This window comes from Mesoplodon densirostris, chromosome 1, assembly GCF_025265405.1.
Source record: "Mesoplodon densirostris isolate mMesDen1 chromosome 1, mMesDen1 primary haplotype, whole genome shotgun sequence".
Lineage (NCBI taxonomy): Eukaryota > Metazoa > Chordata > Mammalia > Artiodactyla > Ziphiidae > Mesoplodon > Mesoplodon densirostris.
In genome coordinates this window covers 201,087,770-201,109,477 of record NC_082661.1, presented here as the reverse complement: position 1 = coordinate 201,109,477, position 21,708 = coordinate 201,087,770, and the positions used below count along the sequence as shown (strand labels likewise).

Below are 21,708 nucleotides of genomic sequence, written 5' to 3'. Positions count from 1 at the left end.
TTATTTTTGTAACCCATAGCACCTAGCATGTAGCAAGTGCTCAGTAAATGATTATTAATCTTAACTTAATTCCATGCAAATTAGTTCTTTGGAAACTTATCAAATAGAAAGACTACTGGATTAGGAATTAAGAGATCAGGTTCTAGTCTCCTTTGACCTCTAACTATGAGGTTAAGTGAGACACTCTTTTCTCTGAACCTGTTTCCTCATCAGTAAAATTTTGGACTTAATGGCCTCTAAGGTTCTTTCTATCACCCACATCCTATGACTCTAAAGAAGCAACATACACTTGTGACGCAATCAACTTCCAATAGATAACACAGGTTATTTTCACTTGTCTAGTACAGACAGTTAAGTAGGCAGGTAGTTACTTCTAAGCTGCTTCCAAGCAGAAAATAATTCCTTTCAAGGCTTAACAAAATCAGGGAATAGATGTAGTAGATAACACCATCTTAAAGTCCTTTTACATATGAATTTAAGGATACATAGTTGAGTTCTTAGGGGGAAAACTGAGATATGTAGAACATTCCCACTTCATGGGTGAAGAAAATGAGACCTCAAAACTTTCCTAAGGTCATCCTACTACTACTATAACTAGTGGTAGTTGTGGTAAAACAATGTTGATGATGATGGTAATGAGGATAATGAATATTTATTCAATACTTATTTTGTGCCGGCACTTTTACATGTATGAATTCATTCCATCTTCACAATAACCTTATGATGTTGGTATTATCATTATGATAATCATTTTACCAGATGGGGAACTAAGGCAGAGAGTTTGAGTCGCCTGCCCACGGTTTCAGAGCTTGCAAGTAAGAGAGCGTGGTTTGAACACTGGCAGTCTTGCCACACAGTTCATGTTAACTACCACAATATATCATTGAAATGCTGAGGGTGGAAAGCTGGTTCATAGTTTTGTCTTCTGACTCTTCACTACAGCACCCTATACCACATCTATAATAATGTAACCTTCAATTTTTCAATTCTGACTTGAATAGAATATTAATCTAAGTAGGCATATCAATGGCTCTCATAAGTTTATTTTACTATACTTTTAAAAAAATTTATTTATTTTATTTACTTATTTTTGGCTGCGTTGGGTCTTTGTTGCTGCGTGTAGGCTTTCTCTAGTTGCAGCGAGCGGGGGCTACTCTTCCTTGTGGTGCGCAGGCTTCTCATGGCAGTGGCTCCTCATTCTTTTTTTTTTTTTAACATCTTCATTGGAGTACAATTGCTTTACAATGGTATGTTAGTTTCTGCTTTATAACAAAGTGAATCAGTTATACATATACATATATCCCCATATCTCTTCCCTCTTGCGTCTCCCTCCCTCCCACCCTCCCTATCCCATCCCTCTAGGTGGTCACAAAGCACAGAGCTAATCTCCCTGTGCTATGCGGCTGCTTCCCAGTAGCTATCTATTTTAAGTTTGGTAGTGTATATATGTCCATGCCACTCTCTCACTTCGTCCCAGCTTACCCTTCCCCCTCTCCGTATCCTCAAGTCCATTCTCTAGTAGGTCTGCGTCTTTATTCCCGTCTTGCCCCTAGGTTCTTCATGACCATTTTTTTGTTTTGTTTTTTAGATTCCATATAAATGTGTTGACATACGGTATTTGTTTTTCTCTTTCTGACTTACTTCATTCCGTATATTTCACTATACTTTGAAAATATATAAGAGCATACACATTTTTTAGCAGAGCAAGCAGGGAAAGAAAAGGAATAATGAGATTACAGCAACAGTTATCATATTGTAGCATGCATAAAATCACTACTGAGGAAAACCTGTTAAAATGCAGATTCCAGGGACCCAATGCCCAAAGACTATGATTCACTAAGTGTCACATAGGTTTCTGGAACCTTCATTTTTAATCAGTATACAGACCCTACCATCTTGATTCTGAAAGGCTGAGAAATGTTTATTCATAGGTTGCCATCACCCCAGTCTGATCCTACATGGGAAGTTTCGGATAAAGAACTCATAGGGCTCTGCTGCACAGAGTCATCAGTGCCATTACATTTAATTTTTTAATCAAATTCTTGATTAAAAAAGTGTTTCACTGAAGTCTATAAGAATTTAATATGCAGAACTAGACTTTCTACAACTTTAATCTCTACATGTGGTCTTGCAGAGTAAGCTTTAAATATTTCAGTTCTGATTGAGATCTTCTTCAGAGCTAAATTGGTTTCTTCTGTTGGTTCCTTTTCAAAAGGAACTGAAAGTGCTCTCCTGAGCACTAATATTGGTACTATGGTTACTCACGTCAGTCTCAGAACAGGGACGTGACCAAGTAAAACTGAAATCTGTCACCCCCAAAACTGTTATGGTTCATGACTTCCCCATTCTGGGTGCAGAGCCCCCCGCCTTGTTTCCCATGTTCTTTCCCTTATCTGGGAAGCCCTTCCATTTATCGTCAAGATACTTAATTATTTTTGTCCTGAAAATTCCAATTCAAGTGCCATCACTCACATACTCTATCCTCTGATCTCCTTTTCCTCCTGTAGTGTATATCAGAGACTGTACAATATAACCTGTTATTGAAACCTTACCCTCTATTGTGTATTACTGTTTCATGTTTGTTGGTCTTATCTCCCAGTGTGTAAGTTTACTATGGGTAGAGAATGTGTCTGAAACTTGTACAATATTTACATCAGCTAGCCTAACTATCAGCACAAAATAGTTCAACAGGTACTCCCTGACGGATGAGGGGTGCTGTTTTCAAAATAAACATGAAGTTGACATCTCAGCTTCATTTATGACACCTTTATGAACTTGACTTAGTCATTTAACATCTACATACCTTGTCATTTTCATCCTAAAAGTGGAAGTTCTTTTAAAAGTTTGTGGCAAAAATCGTGCATCTACCCTGGAGTCATCTGACACAGTTTGCTTCTCCTTACCGATATTCTGGGCATCTTGGTTGCTCTGTCTTGCTCTCATTTGCAGCTGGAACTTATGCTGGGAAGAGCAGAGGTGCAGCAGGTATTGACATATCTTACTGTTGTCTGTCTGGAAGGCGTGTTTTATTCCATCTGATGTATTCTGCAATGTGATTTTCTTTTTCTACGATATTAATCAAGGGTATTTAAAATTAGGATATTTTCCTATCGCTTCATTGCATGACCAAATTTTAGAAATAATGAGTAAGTACAGATATTATTTTTACTTCACATTATTAGGCATGAATACTCATTGACCTATATCTAATATAAATATAGAAAAATATAACTCTGTATTGTTGGAAATTTAGGAAATAAATGAAATTAATATTATTTGCCACTTTTAGAAATTGTAGCCTAAATCAGATTGTATAGACTGTATACCAGCCACCAGCAAGGGAAACAGTTTCCTTTAAAGATTACTGATATTTTGAGTTTACTGCAATGTTTACAAACACCAAAACTATTTTAAAAAGAAATTACAAGAAATATATGTTCTACCGCCTTAGACAAAGGAAATGAAGTTCAACAAAAACTGATATTAATATGCAATAATAAGCACTGTGATTCAATCAAGAAAAATCTTGGTGGCATGAAGGCTGGGATGGAAGATGTGGGAAGTTAAGGAAAATGTTGGAATGCAGAAACACCGGGTAACATAACTGCTGGGCTGATAGATGAAACACATCAATATTTAGAGACAGTTATTCTTGCCAAATTCTGGGAAAGGAAAAGAATCATTAATCAGTTTTATCTCCCTGTTTCTTAAAAACGAATGTTTCGTATGTAAGAGGACATCCTGAAATATTGCGACCTATGTGTTAAGGCTTGCAGTGATCCATATGCCTTAAAAGACTAGCATTCAACATGTCAGGGATCTAAGACTAATGTCTCTGGAGAATTGCTCAAGCCCAGCTAGATTCTACTGTAGCTCTTGGCTTCTCTACTGTACAAATTATTTCCTCTATATCATGTCCCTTGTCTTGCTGTCAAATGCAGAAATAGGCTCAGACAAGTCAAATTTCGTAGACTCACAAAAGATATGATAACAGAGTATTACTCAAACTTCAATCATGCAGGTGCCATCTTCATAATTCCTGGTCTTAAAAACAAAATAAGACTATTAAGTTCTTGCTAGATGTTGTTACCAATGAAATCTTGGGGACCCTGTTCTCTCTTTCTTAAGAAAAGGAAATCAGCAAGTATTAGAGAGGAGTTAAAGCTATAGTAGCACCAAACTAGTATCCTGACTACCAGTAGCATTCCTAGTAACTCTTCAAATAGTTGGGGAATTTTTCTCCTAACAAACACTGCACTTAACCACTATCAAGTAATTCCCAAGGATGTTGAACTCCACAGTTGTAAAGCTGTACAGGTTTGAAACAAATCATAAGGATAATTGATCCTAAGTGTTAACTGATGGACTGGACAAGAAATGTGCCTAAGGAAATTCAGTTGTAAGAGATGAGAAGGGCGAAGGGTAACTTATCCATCTCCCCAGAGGCCAGTGGAAGAAAAAAGGAGAGTATAAAAAAGAGAGCTCTGTGTTAGAGAAAGAACTACAGGATAAACAAGTTCTGTTAAAGACGGGAATAGTTTGCAGGGAAATGTGGGCTATTCTTTACTACTGGAGATCTTTAAAAATGAGCTAATCACAGCTAGTTCTATTTTTATTGCAGGGCTGATGTGATAGCCGGTAAATGATGGCTGAATGCTGGATGATTATTTGATTTGCTGCCCTTTTAAAACTGGTCCAAATTAGATTTGTATTTAATTCATCAAGGTTTCCTCTAGGCACTTGCTCTGCCAGCATTTTCATTGGGGAAGGTAAGTTAAACCTAGGTAATTTCCTGATCTTGACAATCTTGGGAAGATGAGGATGGTCTGGGATTTCCTGAGAGAATACATTATTATGTGGTAATCTTAGTGGTATCTCTGGGTTTCACGGGAAACCAACCAACTAACCCTCAGGTCTAGAAATGATTCCAAAGGTCTCTAGGTTGAAGATTATCCACAGTCAGTTGGGACCTTGATATTATAAACTTATAAATTTTGTTTGTTCTGGTGAAACCATATTTCAGCCCAAATATAAACTAAAGAGGTCAGTAGTCCCTGAATACCATTAGTAAAACAAATACCTGAACAGATTTTTGATTTACCTCTGGGGTTTGCCAATCACACTTCAATGTTCAGATTTTCCACCTACTTCCAAAATCAAAATATGCCTTTATAGTTCATTATCTTTCATAAACATGATTTTCTAAAAATTGCTTTCCTAACTTTATCTCCAGAGACTACACACTAAAACTTAAAACTGTAGAAAGTCCTGAGGCTAGTTCATAAAAGTCAGTAAATCTCTGGACCACTGAGATTCACATACAGTTCTGTGAGGGACCTATTACTAAACTAGACAAAGTTCACTGGGGTTAAGATAATTATCAGTCTTAAATACATTAGAGGGTTTTCTCCATGTGAGAAGTATTAGTACCCTAGAAAAAGTTCTGAATTAACAGAGAAGTCAACTTGGTTGTAATTTAACTAAAGTTAATTGAGCATATAACCAGCTAAGAATTCTTTTAAAAATCACGTTCTGAGAAAACCAAAAACAAAATCTCAATAATACTTCCCACAACTAAGAAAGAAGAGTTAAAACATATAAGCCCTACTAAATGCCAGGGTTTAAAGTTTGCTTAAGAAAAGTCAATTAATACGTTACATTTGAAATTGACAACACCAATTTAAATGTAGAATCAAGAGAGGTTAAAATGGACATACGGAAAAAGAAATCTTCTTGGTTTCCCTCCATGGAAAGCGAAGGACCAATGTGCGAATTCCATTGTGAACCTCAAACACAAGGACACCTTTAGAACAGACTCCAAGCAGTATTCCCGTTTGTGACTTTTTCTCAGGGTGCACCCGGTGAAAATGAACTCCATATTCTGTCAGTCTTTGGCAGACCTGTTGGAACAATACCATAACATAACAATGCACCTTGGAAAAGGTGACTTAAAGATACAGAAGTTGTACCAATGTCATTTAATATGGAAAGGATAGTCTCTTAAACAAATGTTGCTGGAACAACTGGATATTCGTATGCCAAGAAAATAAATCCTGACCCTTACTTTAGCCAATATATGAAAATTATCCCCAAAACGATAACAGACTTAAATACAGGAGCTAAAACAAGAAAATTTAGAAACTATTTGACTGTGGGTTAGACAAAGATATCTTAGACGGGACATAAAAAGCAGGAACCACAGAAGGAAAAATTGCTAAACTGAAGCTTCATTAACATCAGAAATTTCTGTGCTTCAAAAGTCAATGACAGGGGCTTCCCTGGTGGCACAGTGCTTGAGAGTCCACCTGCCAATGCAGGGGGCGCGGGTTCGTGCCCCGGTCCGGGAGGATCCCACATGCCGCGGACCGGCTGGGCCCGTGAGCCATGGCCCCTGAACCTGTGCATCTGGAGCCTGTGCTCCGCAACGGGAGAGGGCGCAGCAGTGAGAGGCCCCAGCGGTGAGAGGCCCGCGTACCACAAAAAAACAAAAAACAAAACAAAACAAAAGTCAATGACAGGAAAACAAAGGCAAGTCACAGACTGGGAGATAAGGAATCGTATCTAGAATACATAAAGAATACATACTTCTCAGATACAAAATAACCAGATACAAAAATGGGCAAAGGATTTTATTAGACACATCAACAAAGAAGATACACGAACGACAAATAAACATATGAAAAGATGCTCAAAATACCAGTAATTAGGGAAATACAAATTAAAACCACAATCATAAACCACTGCTTACCTTATTTCAATAGCTAAAATGAAAAAAAAAAAAGAAAACAAAACTAAACATACCCAGTGTTTTTAAGGGTGTAGAGCAACTGGAAATCCCATACGTTACTGGTAGTACTGTAAAACTGTACAACCACTTGAGAACAATTTGGCAGTTCTGCAGAAGTAACACATACACTTACCATAGATCCCAGCAAACCTAATGGTAGGTATTTACTCAAGAAAAAGAAAAATCATACGTTCATGCAAAAATGTGTATTTGAATGTTTAAAGCAGCTTTATATCCATCAACTAAAGAAAAAATAAACAAATCATTGCATATCTGTACAACAGAAAACTACTCAGCCATAATAAACAAACTACTATACACATCACACATGGATAAATCTCAAAAGCATTATTCTAAGTGCAAAGAACCAGAGAGAGAAGACTATGCCATATATGATTCTTTAAATGAAATTCTGGAAAAGAAAAAATTATGGTGATAGAAAGCAGATCAGTATTTGCCAGAGGTTAGGAATAGGGGGGAAGGGACTGAATGGAAAGGGACATGAGGGAAATTTTTGGTGTTGGATGTGTTATATTTTTGGCAAACTTTTTATTTAAAGGGCTAGATAGGAAACATTTTCAGCTTTGTGGGTCATATGATCTCTGTCGTAACTACTTAACCCTGCTGTTGTAGTGTGAAAGCAGATACAGACAATAGGGAAACAAATGAGCATGGCCAAGTTCCAATAAAAGCTTACTTATAAAATAGGCAGACCACAGTTTGCTAACCCTTGTTCTTTATCATGGTTGTGGAAATGGTTGCTCAACTGTATATATATTTTCAAAACTCACTGAATTGAACATTTAAAAGTGGTCAATTTTGGGCTTCCCTTGTGGTGCAGTGGTTAAGAATCTGCCTGCCAGTGCAGGGGACACGGGTTTGAGCCCTGGTCCGGGAAGATCCCGCATGCCGTGGAGCAACTAAGCCCGTGTGCCACAACTACTGAAGCCCGCGTGCCACAACTACTGAAGGCTGTGTGCCTAGAGCCTGTGCTCTGCAACGAGAAGCCACTGCAATGAGAAGCCCGCACACCACTACAAGGAGTAGACCCCGCTCGCCACAACTAGAGGAAGCCCCTGCGCAGCAACAAAGACCCAATGCAGCCATAAATAAATAAATGAATGAATGAATGAATGAATGAATGAATGTATTTAAAAAAATAAAAGTGGTCAATTTTATTATATGTAAATTATACCTCAATAAAGCAGATTTACAAAAAGATATAAAAGTTTTTCAGAGGCAATATGATATATAGCAGAAGGGTAACCTTGGAAGGGTGTATTAATGAGATTTAAAAAAAAATTCTTAGGTTAGAAGAAAGATGCTCAAGCTGAAGAGAAAAGGAGTAACAGGATACATTATTAGAAGGAGAAGGGCAGCCTACTATGCATTAAGCACACTACTTATATGGGGAAAACTGAAGCTCAGAGAGGTTAAAGTACATTGTCCAAGTTTACCCAGCTGGTTGAAACAAGAATTCAAATCCAAGACTGTCTGAAAATCCCCATGCAAATTCTTTCTGCTGTGTTAATCTGTCTTCTACCTTTATTAATAAAAATATAACTTGATATTTACTTCCTACAAGTATAAACATGTAATAACCGAGGAAAAAAATAAGTACATAAGGTAATGTCTTTAAAAGTAGAGTCAACTTAAAACAAAACACCCTGTCTTTCTCACCATGAATCCTAGATTAAAGGTGGTGTAAGTCTGTGAATGAAACCCCTTTATAGATATTTGTAGGGCTGGGAAACTTGGCTCCCTTCCCTTATTATGGAGCAGCAAATTTAAGGCATGCTGTTACATCCTGGGGAGCTGCAAGAGGAGAATATTCTTTTATTTTATTTTATTTTTTTGTTGGCCATGCCACAGGGCATATGGGATCTTAGTTCCCTGACCGGAATCGAACCAGCATGCCCTGCAGTGGAAGCAGGGAGTCTTAACCGCTGGACCACTGGGGAAGTCCCCTCAAGAGGAGAATATTCTGAATTTTCTCTTCTCAATAGAATATTATCATATATTTGCTGTTCACACTGGAAGTTTGCATAGTAGTCTTTTCTAATCATAAACGCACTGTTATTCATCTGAGGTCTTATAGGAACATGGTGGCAGAACTGAAACTATAAATCAATTTTTCTAACCCCCTTCCCCTGTGTGAATTAGTTGGCATTAATGGAAAGACTATTTTTAGAAGATATAATTGAATCTTAAGCTTTTTAAGAAAAAACAAAGCAAAACAACTCTAGAATTAGTTTCAACTTGCCTTTCTTATCCAGACAGTCACAAAATCCAATTGTTTCTTCTTTATAATCTATCTTGATTTTGAGAGTATGAAATAGGATAAAAGCATATAATCCATAGCCAGATAGATACGGGTTCAAATCATAGTTTTGCTCCACATATCAGCCACTGACTTTGGGAACATTACATTTCCTGTCTGAGCCTCAGTTCTCTCTTTTACGAGATGAGAATTAAAATACCATGGTTTTAGTCAGGAATAAGTGAGCTGAGATAAAGCATATAGCATCAGTTATTGGCACCTGAGCTTTTAGATGTATGTCTTCCAACACTTCTTCCTTACTTTGAAAAAGATAGAAAGTTTATCATTTGTAATCTTGCATGCTTACCTTTAAATATTCTAACTCTGTCTCTTTTTCAGAAGCTCCCACATAGGTATTATGCAATTTCGGTAACTCTTCTTTAATATAGGATAAATCAAGTTTCTCCATCACTCTGGGAGGTAAATAATGCTCCAGTCTAAAATAAGACACACCGTGAACCTAAAAGGAGAGTGTTTTTGTAAGAAATTCTGTTTGCCCTCTTCCTCCTATCTTAAAGTTCTTGCCTCAACAAGAGATAAGGTACTCCTATTTATACTTCTCTCTGAGGAATGAGTTTTAGAGAAAGTACATCTGTCTTTCTCTTTTATTCAGTGAAGTAGAATGACTGAACTGATCAGCAAGCTTGAGGAGAGACTGACAATCAAAGGCCAAATGTCACTACAGTTAAGGACTAATGTTGTGAAGGATGCTGCCTGAGTGGCACAATCTCTTCTTGCTCCCTGCTTCCTCTTAGGTCCACTTGTATTCAGGTGCATTTGGCCTTGAACATGTGCTCTCCATACAGTGAGCTCTGCTGGGTTCTCAGCCTATTACTGCATTGATCCATGTGGAAGATGGAAGACCCCTTTGATCCAGATTTGGCTGGTAACCCTTATGTCTAGTATCTGTTAGTTAGAAATAGGGAGAAGGAAGGGTAAATGCTAGATATCCCAAAACTCTCAAACAGGATAATTTTTAAACAGAAAAAAAAAAAGAAAGGAAGGAAGGGAGGGAGGGAGGGAGAGGGAGGCGGGGGAGAGAGAGAAAGAGTGAGTGAGAGAGAGAGAGAGAAAGAGAGAAAGAGAGAGAGAGAGTGAAAGAAAGAAAGAAAGAAAGAAAGAAAGAAAGAAAGAAAGAAATCCCACACTGCATGATTTGAAATAACCAATATACATGGGGAACTCGGTCATTCTGAGGCACAAAACTAGCCTCAAAAATCTCCAGATATAAACAGCAAACACCTTAACCAGGTTTAGTCTTTAATCATGCTGAGGATAAGAACACCAATGCAAAATCTGTCGTGGAGAAAAAAATAAATCCTACCTCTGGTTGATAATCTCCATACTCAGCTTGTAGAGCCAAGGATGCTAGTAATAAAGAAGTCTCATCATCACAGTGCATCCTCTCCTCCAAGATATCTTTTCGCAGCTGAAGATAATACTGATGACAGGTCAGAGTATGTCTGGGAAAACAAATACATACACAAAACATCTAGGCTTTTGATCTTGAATCTTGGGGTGATTTTTTTTTATTGGCATATAAGTTTAGTTGCCAAGATGGCTTATGATTAAGCATAATAAATTAATAAACTATATTAAAGGAAATACTTCTTTTATGATAAAGAAGACTTTATCATTGATCAGAATAAAATAATTCAGAATAAAATAATAAGCAATAATAAATAAGACTTTATCATTGATCAGAATATCATTGATCAGAATTCAATAATTCAATAATAAAATAATTATTTCAATAATTATTTGAAATAATTCAGAATAAAATAAATCAGTAAACTAAAGGGTCAAAGCATCAGGGGCCAAAAAGAGAAACACAGACACTCTTGTGTACTCACTGTATTAGACTAACATCATCCATGAAAAATTTAATTCGAAAAAACAAAGTAAAATTAACGGAGGCTCTGCTCTTTTTCTTTGGTTCTTCTTTCCATCCCTCGGGGGCCACTTTGGTTAATTTTAGATCAGGATCAACAAAGAAATATTCATTATCTAGAACAGAATGAGAAATATTCAGATAAAATAAAAATACTTTCATGTGTTCTTTTAATTTCTTCATTTTTTGGTCAGACTTACACAAAACAGTTTTACACCAGAGTAAAACAGGATCGTTAAGAAGTACGACAGGGAATTCTGAGGCACTGCATATGGATGGGAGGCAGTATGGCTCAGTCTTCTATAAATGAGGGCATTGAAGACAGACAGATGTGGATTCAACTCCTGGCCACATCATTTACTACCTGGGTGATACTGAATAAATTATGTAACCTATCTAGACATCAATTTTCTTGTCTGTAAAGTCAGGATAGTGCTAATTGCTGCTTTTTAGGGTTGTTGTAGAGATCAAATGACATAATGGTTATAAAATATTTGGTAGTTTAAAGCATGTGGCACATGGTAAGCATTCAATAAATATTAGCTATATTTGTTATAGTTGAGCTACCATTGAAACCTAGAAGGAACAATAATCATCATTTTATTTTTAGTTTTAATGTCATCATTTAACTCTTGATTCTCTCCAAATAAAAGATTAGTCAGTAAAATCTGACTTATCCAGAATGTTTAAGTAATTAGATACAAAATTAGATACAAAATTCTGACTAACTGAATATTTTTATACAGATAGTATTACATTAGTCTAAAACTGCAATTAGTAAAGTGATAGAACATCAACAGGCACTAATCGAATATTTATTGGATGACTCTACAAAATGAATTATTAGTGTTTAAGGAACAAGAATTCAATAAACTAAGTTGAAAGACATATTTCTTGTATGACAAAGATGGTGTTATCCTGATCTTGTAGGGTTTCAGGGTGATTTGATCCTTCAATTATAATTTATTGTACTTTGTTGTCAAAGCTTTTTAGGTTAAATTTTGAGGTAAACAGGAATCTGAAATATTGAAGAGTAATTTATAAATATAGTAATATTAAAGAAATATTTATTTAAACCCAGCTCCAAAGGGCTTTTTTTAAAAAAAAAAACAAATTCTTTAAAAAATTTTATTTATATTTTATTTATTTTTATTTTTGGCTGCATTGGGTCTTTGTTGCTGCGTCTGGGCTTTCTCTAGTTGCAGCAAGCAGGGGCTACTCTTCGATGCAGTGCATGGGCCTCTCATTGCGGTGGCTTCTCTTGTTGCGGAGCATGGGCTCTAGGCGCATGGGCTTCAGTAGTTGTGGTGCACGGGCTCTAGAACACAGTCTCGGTAGTTGTGGTGCATGGGCTTAGTTGCTCCGCTGCATGTGGGATCTCCCAGACCAGGGCTCAAGCCCATGTCCACTGCACTGGCAGGCGGATTCTTAACCTCTGTGCCACCAGGGAAGTCCCCAAGGGGTTTCTTATTGCTATGACAATTCTAATTGATAAACAGCAGCAGCTTCTACTGAATCTGTGTTCTGAGACCACCATGGTTGTGAACGTCACAGGTCAGTGGATGTAATGCTTAAAAAATGTGAAATGACTTATTTTCTGTCATCAACTGACAGCATTTAGGAAGACACTGTTTCTAGGACAGTAAGCTGAAGAAGTTGATATGGAGATTCAGAAATAGGGTCCTGCTATATATTCAAACTCATATTAGCAGAATACTAATTTCTAGAGTATATATGTAGGCAAAATTATGGTCCCCAAAATATAACAATTAAAATCTATGTTTATATAGCCAATGCCAGAGAAAAATCTTCATGATCAGGTACAGAAGATGCTAAAAAGACACGGCTATTAAAACAATGTACCTAGTTAGGAAAAGGAAGGGAGTTCCTAACTCCTATTTCTCAATGCTGACATATCCATGTAGTTAATATTTCTCAAAAGAAGGTTAGGCAGAACAGATACAGGAAGTCGTTGTTGCTAAGTTTCCATACTATACCCTGAATTTAAAATGCCTTGGTACCTTTGAGGGTAGCTAAAGCAAACAAATGATGTTCCACTAAGCCAATATGGGCCACAAGCATATCAAACACATCTTTACATATAGTTTTGGTATCACAAGTCAGTTCCAGTTTCTGTCCACTCAGAAGCATTATGTTTACTTTTCTTCGGTTATCCTCATTCTTCCCTTTCTTGGTCTACGATTGAAAAAAATGAATGGAAGTTATCAATGTAAACATTATAAGAATTTTACTGTTTTAAAAAAATCATTACTAAAATTATTTTCTAAAAGTGACACAAAGTGGTTTTATTACTTACAAGGATAGACCGTGGCAAATCCAAAGATATAAATGGTTCAATCGTCATTTTCACAAACTCAGGGCCAAAGAAATTCTGTGAATCACAGAAGTAGAATCAATAGATTTTATCATTTATTCTAGCTCTTTCTTTGAAAGGAAAATAATGTAATAATAATAATAATAAACAACTACATGTAAGGCCACCATATTAGAACTAGTGATCTGAAACAAATGTAAAAACTTTCAATAAAGAAGTACGGTGGAATTTGCCAAGAACGGGAATGGAATATGCTTTACACTAAGTGTGAACAGAAGTTGTATCAGCTTCATTTTCTACCAGCAACATAAAATATAAAGCCTGGCTTTATATTGTTTTACATAAATAAAGATTTTCATTTTTTGGACTCCAGGTAGACTCAAACTCCCCCCCTCAAAAAATAGCAGTCTCAATTATTGAAGTAATATAGAGTTGTCAAGTTCACATAAGGATTTGGTTTAATAATGCTAATGTATAAAGTTATTGAACAGAATTTCATTATTTCAGAGAATGATATTCAATTTGTCCTAAAACAAGTCTTAGTTATTGGACAACATCTATTTTGATATTACAAAAGATACATCCATCTGTAATCAAGTTCTTGGAATCCTATACTTTTTTGTTCTAATTAGTGACAACTAGGGATATTATAAGTATCACAGTCTCTGCTCCCTATTGCTGCTTCTAGTAAGAAAATAATATCTCAGGAGCTGGGGAGAGTAGAGTCCACATTCTGCATTTACTTCTTTTCAATCTACTCTTTCCCTTTACGTCTTGTATATCCAGGGTTTTCTGCCTAGAGGGGAGAATTGGTTGAAGACATAACTTAAAACAAGTTAGACTCCAGGAGGGAGCAGCATTCAGAATAGATGGAAAAATTACGTCCAAATGGGCAAAAGGTAGAATGAATGCAGGGCTAATTTTTAGGCCAAAGGCAGGTGGTGTGTGTGTGTGGGGGGGGCGAGCTTTTGTGCATGCATGTGTTTGAACTAATGGGGGGTTACTGGAGTTTTATTTTTGTTGGTTTCTTCTTTGCATTTCAATGTACAGTTCATTTGGTTGCTTGATGTGGGAATTCTATCCAACAGCCAGGTGTGGAACATGTGACAGGTACCATTTAAGTAAAAGTTTAACAGTAAGCATTTGTTAATACTCAACGAACCAGTAGGACAGATTTTAAATGAAAATAGAAACAGAGTAGAAGGAATGACAATAGTCTGCCATGGAAAACACAGAATTTGATACAGATCAAATAAGGCAATAGAGTATGAACATTAAAAATTTGTCTGCATCAAAAATAATACAGAAAAAAACCCCTAAAAACTTATGTTTGGGTAAATAACATTAGTTCAATTGTGAAATTGTTCCTCCTAATACTAGTACTATTTTCAGCCTCAAGAATATAGGCTTCCTACTCTTTTTATTTTATTTATTTATTTGGCTGCACTTCACGGCTCTCAGGATCTTAGTTCCCCCACTAGGGATCGAACCTGGGCCCCCTGCAGTAGAAGCGTGGAGTCCCAACCACTGGACCTCTAGGGAATTCCCCCTTCCTGCTCTTTTTTTTTTAGAAAAAAACACTATGTGGTCCTTCAATGACCAATAGTTCAACTTCTCTAGTCATTGATATAGCATGTCTCTGATGAAGAAAGCTGACAGTGACTGACTGAAAGGAAACACAGGTTTTTAGTGAGATGACACATAACAGTGGCATACTATAAAGGTACAGACTCTCTAATGAGCCAAAGTTCTGCATTAGCTCTCTGAAACTATGATTTTAGAAAAAGATTTGTATATATGGTGCCTTTTATGCTTTATATGGGCCTTTAATTATTGGAAGCCCATGCTATCCTGCCTATTGCTTAATTTTGACAAATGTATTGGTTATAATGATAAATTGATGAAGCCTTATTTAATTTCTTCCCTTCAGCTTGAAATAAATTCAGTTGTATTTTATTGGAATCTAATAACTTTAAAATTAGACACTGTCTGGGCTTCCCTGGTGGCGCAGTGGTTGAGAGTCCGCCTGCCGATGCAGGGGACACGGGTTCGTGTCCCGGTCTGGGAAGATCCCACATGCCACAGAGTGGCTGGGTCCGTGAGCCATGGCCGCTGAGCCTGCGTGTCCGGAGCCTGTGCTCCGCAACGGGAAAGGCCACAACAGTGAGAGGCCTGCGTAACGCAAAAAAAAAAAAAAAAAAAAGACACTGTCTTATAAATTACAACCCAATTCCACATTTTAAAAATTAGCATAATGAGAAACAAAGTGGTTTAAAAATGTACATAAAGACATATTATTAGAAACTGAATTATTAGAAACTGAATCCAAGTCTTCTAATTTGTAGTTCAGTGTAATTTTCACCATGCAACACTGTTTCTTCTCCTTAGAAGGAAAATTTGAATTCTATCAATTTCAGGGTATACAAAAATGCTTTTAGGAAGATTCTTTGAAATAAGCAAGAAAACCCAAAACAGAATAAGATAATATACTTTCTTAGTGTAGGACTAAAAAGAAAAAAAATCATTCTAGATTTTATCACTTTCCTAACATTTATTTTGCTTTTGAAGAATTATCTGTAAAGGAACAATACAAATGAGATACTGCCTCATCTATCAAATTGGTGATAATAATAAAAAAAAATAATGATAATATCAGAGTCAGTAAGAATATGGTGAAAACAGACATGATCAGAGGAAACATAAATTGGAAGAAACTTTTAAAGGGCAATTTGACAATATGTATAAAATGTCTTAAAAGGTATTTGCCTTTGACTTGGCTATTCTACTTGGAGGAAGTTATCTGCAAAGATTTAGCTATAAGGATGTTTATAGCAATTACAAATTAGAAACATTTTAAATGTCCAATAGCTGGAAACTGATTAAATAAATTATGGTACACAGTACGTTCACATAATGGAGTACTTTACAGCCCTTAACAATAGTATTATAAAAGTTGTAAAATGTTCATGATATTTTATATGAGAAAAGACTATGTTCATTTTGAGCTTATGCTTATAAAAATATAGAGGATATATACTGAAAGAAAAATAAACCAAATAAACATATAAAAGAAAAATTCCCCACAGATACAAGATTTGTTCTTTCTTATCTTTGGATATTGTAATATGAGGATATGATGCTTGGAGATAATGCAATCATCCTTTAACTATAAAGAGAATTACTGTCAAAATTCTGAGAATGGCAGAGCAGAAAGATGGAATGCGCTTGATAGCATTCTTGAGCTTCTGAACCACCTCTGAACTCTCTATCTCTGATCTTCTCGGTTTGTGGGATAAAAAATTTCTTAATATTAAAAAACAATCCCCCACAATACTGAATAAAGCCAGTTGACTTTAGGTTCATGAATATATTTTTAAAATATACAGTTAAGATACTCTAACTCCATCTAATGTTTTTTAAAAAATGAAATCATGAAAATAGCTAAATATTTATTTTAGTATCAACCAACAAGATATTTAACACCAATGGAAACTAATATGAGATTTCAATTTTAACTACAGGCAACCTATAGGATACCTATAGAATTTTTAAAAAGTACTTTGTATAACATTTCCCTGTGAGGCTAAGTTTAGGTGCAGTAACCTGAGAATCAACTTACTCTTAGTTTTCTTTGGGTCATGGCTGTTTCTAGGGCCATTTCTCTTAAGGGATCCCTGGTGTTGTCAAGCATGGAAGCTTTCAGCGTGTCTCCTGGATACAGGTTCAGTCGAGACTGTTTAAGGGCCATTCTGGCTTGCAGCTGCATCATTTCTTCTTCTTGTCGTTTTAGCATAATCTCTTGATTAATTAAGTTGCCTTCAAGGGGTGTTTCATATTGTCTGCTATATAGAAGAGAAAAGTAAGGTTTGGGAAGAAAACAATTACTTTAAGTCTAATCAAGAAAAAGTCATGTTAAGTAAGGTATCAAGAATGTAAACAAATTTTATTTTTTCATTTCAGAAGAACCCTTGCAGTAACATTTCAGTCCTATTTTTAATATATTAATATAGTACGGTGCCCCACTTGTAGGTAGATCTACATCCTTCACCTCTTCTCTTAACATCTCAGCATCTTCTGAAAACTGCTTCCCCTGCAGTTCTCTCAGATCGGGGCTGTTTTATTCTCATAATCTTGCACCAGTGGGCCGGGACATGCGGTAGAGATTCCCCGTGATTTTTATTTCAGCTTCCAGATCATTGCTGACCCCTCCTCCAAGAGCTCCCAGCTTCCCTGAAGTACATGCTATGAACTCACACCATCCACTGCTCTGCTTTGCTCTAGACATTGTCCTGTGGTCAACTCCCCCTTATTCATGAAAGATTTAAGTGGCTGACTCAGTGGTCTTCACCACTACTGCTGTCATCATTCGTGGTGGTGTGACAGAGATTGAAGAGTGCTCCAACACCCTGGCCTCCTCCACCTCAGCCAGCAATCTACACCCATGGTTATGCTGGCTATTAATAATAACTGCACCACCTCTAAAATTTCCTATTTCTATCTTTCAATACCCTCTCTATCTAATCTCCTTATTTTTTCTAGCTTACTTCCTCTTACACTCCCCTTCAAATAATTCACCAACTTTATCAGGAATTTTAGTCCACTGACTCTACCACCTTCTCTCTATTAACCCTCTCTTGCCCTTACACTGCTTGAATTCTAAGGCCCATCATTAAAATCATTCCTTTGCATACGACCTCAACTCTCATGAAACTGCAGAAGCATGCTGACTGATCTCAGTGGGTTCTTAGTACTGCCTGGTGATTTTCTTAGAGAACTATTTCATATTTTCTTCCTTGTCTTTTCCTTTCAAAGCTCCAATACTTTCTCCCTCGTCTCCTCTCAACTGATGAATTTTCCTCAGTTTTCTTGGTGAAATAAGGAGCAATCAGGAAATAACTTCCTTATCCTTCTACCACTGGACTTTCCAAATCTACAACCGTATGTTCTGCTATATTTTTCTGTTACAACGAATGGATCTCCTGCACACGTATACAGGTGTCAAACCTCTACCGTGCATGGGATTCCAGCCCTCTCTCCCACCCAAAGACTTCGCTCCTGCAAGTACCCTCTCACATGCATCACTAGTCTCATGCACTAGGTTATTCTCATTAGCATACACACATGCTGTACTATCTTCTACTTAGAACAAAAAAATCCTCCTTTGGTTCCACATCCCCTTTCAGATTCTGTCTCATTTTTCTGCTGTCTTTTAGAGTAAATTTCTTCAAAACTGCCCTTTAAATTTTATCTCCACTTCATCTCCCACTCTCTCTTGGACTCAGACCAATAGTTTGAGTCCTTACCATTTCACCAAAACTAGTCACAAAAATGACTACCTTCTGTGTTACCAAAGGCAAAGGATAATTCTTAGTTTGCATCTTACTTGACCTCTAAGCACCATATAACATATAGCTGCTTAAACATCCTCTTCTTAAACATCTGACTTCTGGGAAACCATGTTCTTTTTATTTTCCTTCTACTTCACTGGCTCCTCCCTCTCAGTCTCTTTTGCTGGATCCTCCTTCATTTCTAATCTCTTAATGTTAGACTGCAACAGTGCTCAGACCTCCAGATTTTTCTAGTCTACATAGTCTTCATACCTACCTGATCTCATGTAGTCACCTAGTCTTAATTATCTTATATTCTCATAACTCCAGGCTCTCCCCTGAATTCTAATTCTACTCACCTGCCTAAGTGAGTGTTCTACTTGGATGTTAACATGCATCTATAACCTAACATGTCTAAAACCAAATTCTTGATACTTTTTCCTTACGAGCAACCTTCTCTCAGTCACTCACTGGTTGCTTAGGACACAACTTGGAGTCATTCTTGATTCCTCTTACAAATCCCACATCTGAATGACCAGCAAATCCTGCAGGGCACAACCTTGAAGAAATCTATATTTGAATCTTCTCTACCACTAGCAACCTAGTCTGTGCTGTATGCAGCTCAAATGGAGTACTGTAATTGCCTCCTAACTGGTCGTTTACTCCTGCAATCTGTTCTTCACAGAACAGATCAATCCCATTAAAATGTAAATTAGATCATGGCTCTCTATGCTCTCAACCATGCAATGGCTTCCCATTACACTTAGATTCTAACATCTGAAGTGCTCACCTTAGCTTTTTATTTTTTATTTTATTTTTATTTTTTTTAGCGGTACGTGGGCCTCTCACTGTTGCGGCCTCTCCCGTTGTGGAGCACAGGCTCCGGACGCGCAGGCTCAGTGGCCATGGTTCACGGGCCCAGCTGCTCCGCGGCATGTGGGATCTTCCCGGACGGAGGCACGAACTCGTGTCCCCTGCATCGGCAGGCAGACTCTCAACCACTGTGTCACCAGGGAAGCCCCTCACCTTAGCTTTTGAGGTCTGATATGATTTGGGTCCTGGTTACCATCCACTCTGCACTTCACTCATTCTGCTGCCTTCTGTGTTATGCTGCCCTTCCTGCTATTCCTCTAACATGGACATATCTCCCCTACCTCAGGGCCTCTGCTCTTGCTGTTCCTTTTGTCTGGAACTCTCTTCCCCCTGATATCTGCATGTTTTACTTCCTTGTTGCAACTAGTTTTCTTTTCAAATGTCGCCACTTGGGAGAGGCCTCCTCTGATCACCCTACCTATGTAAACTAGAATTTGGACATCACACCCCTGTAGTTTCTATCCCTTTAGCCTGAGTTATTTTTCTTCCAAGCACCATCACACTCTGATGGTGCATTACTTACTTGTTTTTTCAGTGGTTTACTGGCTATCCCTCAGCACTAGAAAATCTCTTGAGGGACTTCTTGATCTTGTTCATGACTCCATCTCCAGTACCTATAAGTACCCAGTACATGGCAGGTACTCAATAATCATTTGTTGTGCAAATGATTGAACATGATTTTATGGCTCACTCTCACTTAATAGGGTCAAGGAAAATGGTAAGAATTTGAATCTTTACATTTTAACTCACACCTGTCATTTTCATCAAATATATTAGCCTTCTTGTTCAAACTATTTTATACCAGAGCTACAAACAGGTAGCAAAAAATGACTGATCATCACTTTATCTGGCCCAACACAATATCTGGTAGAAATTCCTATAAAGGCTGAAATGTTTGAGAGGCAACAAACAAACAAACTAAACAGACAAAACAAACGAACAGGGACTTCCCTGGTGGTGCAGTGGCTAGGAATTCCCCTGCCAATGCAGGGGACACAGGTTCGAGCCCTTGTCTGGGAAGATCCCACATGACGCAGAACTAGGCCCATGAACCACAACTACTGAGGCTGCACTCTAGAGCCCGTGCTCCACAAGAAGAGAAGCCACTGCAATGAGAAGCCCATGCACCACAAGGAAGAGTAGCCACCACTCACCGCAGCTAGAGAAAGCCCGTGCGCAGCAATGCAGACCCAATGAAGGAAGGAAGGAAGGAAGGAAAGAAAGAAAGAAAAAGAAAAACAAACAAAAAACTCAGAAAACCTAGATGATTTAGGAATGAATAAATAGGTTCTTTTGAGACAGAAAAAATGGTTACATCATTAAGCAGATAGGCACAGAAGCAGTGGGAATTGCACTATGTATAAATCGTACTTCAAAAGTTAACACAGAAAAAAAACTTAGAGTTGCTCTTTGGAAAACAGCTTTGAATATCTTTTTTTGGTCACTGAAAGACACTTTTGATAGCTCAAAATCCAAAAATTACTCATTCTTCTGGATCTGACTCATAACTTTCTGTTAATCTCCCCCCACCCACTATGATACAAATCAATAGCACTCTCTGGATCTGTTTTTCCATTTCATTCTAGCTAAAGAAATGGAAATTCTATAAAGAAGCAGGCAACATGTCTAAATACAGAACTATTTATAGATCTCACAAATATGTGACCTAAAGAACAAACAGAACCTCCAGATTAAGTACCAGCATGTTAAGGATATTATCAGAAGCCTTTGTACACATACAGAAAACTCTGCACTTGAATAAGGAATCTAGACAATACTTTAGTTAATGTGTTTTTCCTTGGGCAGAAAGAAGAGATGGGGTACTCTAAAAGAAGTAGAGTTTAGCACCTTACATTAAATGTAATAAATACGCAGACCTGACAATCTACTCCTCCTTGAAATATTTTTTTTCACCTATAACTTTAGCTAATACAGATGCTGTGAACACTATGTTGTGTTTTTTACCCTCTTAAAGTGTGAAATAAAAGGTAGCTTATCACTAAATTACAATTTGATGAACTAAGGCCTCAATGTTAATGTTTCCTAAAATTAAACCGGAAACAGTCAAAACTAAGATTCTCTTATAATGCTGACGCTTTTAGGTACCTTATCAAGAAAATTGAAATAAGACTCACAAAATGGTTCAATTTTGTTTGGAGGAATATGTATTTTAAA

At 37.1% G+C, this 21,708-nt stretch overlaps 1 protein-coding gene across 8 annotated transcripts in view; it reads right to left on the bottom strand.

Moving 5' to 3' along the window:
* PTPN13 (protein tyrosine phosphatase non-receptor type 13) overlaps positions 1-21,708 on the bottom strand; it is a 224,132-nt gene that overhangs the window by 74,036 nt on the left and 128,388 nt on the right. For 6 of the 8 annotated variants that reach the window (XM_060114277.1, XM_060114281.1, XM_060114279.1 and 3 more), the window contains 8 exons: positions 16,953-17,175; positions 13,316-13,390; positions 13,020-13,194; positions 10,961-11,114; positions 10,432-10,570; positions 9,415-9,567; positions 5,718-5,900; positions 2,904-3,066 (listed from right to left, as the gene is read on the bottom strand). In XM_060114277.1, coding sequence (XP_059970260.1) covers positions 2,904-3,066; positions 5,718-5,900; positions 9,415-9,567; positions 10,432-10,570; positions 10,961-11,114; positions 13,020-13,194; positions 13,316-13,390; positions 16,953-17,175 — 1,265 coding nt within the window. The remainder of the gene's footprint in view (positions 1-2,903; positions 3,067-5,717; positions 5,901-9,414; positions 9,568-10,431; positions 10,571-10,960; positions 11,115-13,019; positions 13,195-13,315; positions 13,391-16,952; positions 17,176-21,708) is intronic. The other 2 variants (XM_060114278.1, XM_060114280.1) reach the window with 1 other exon arrangement.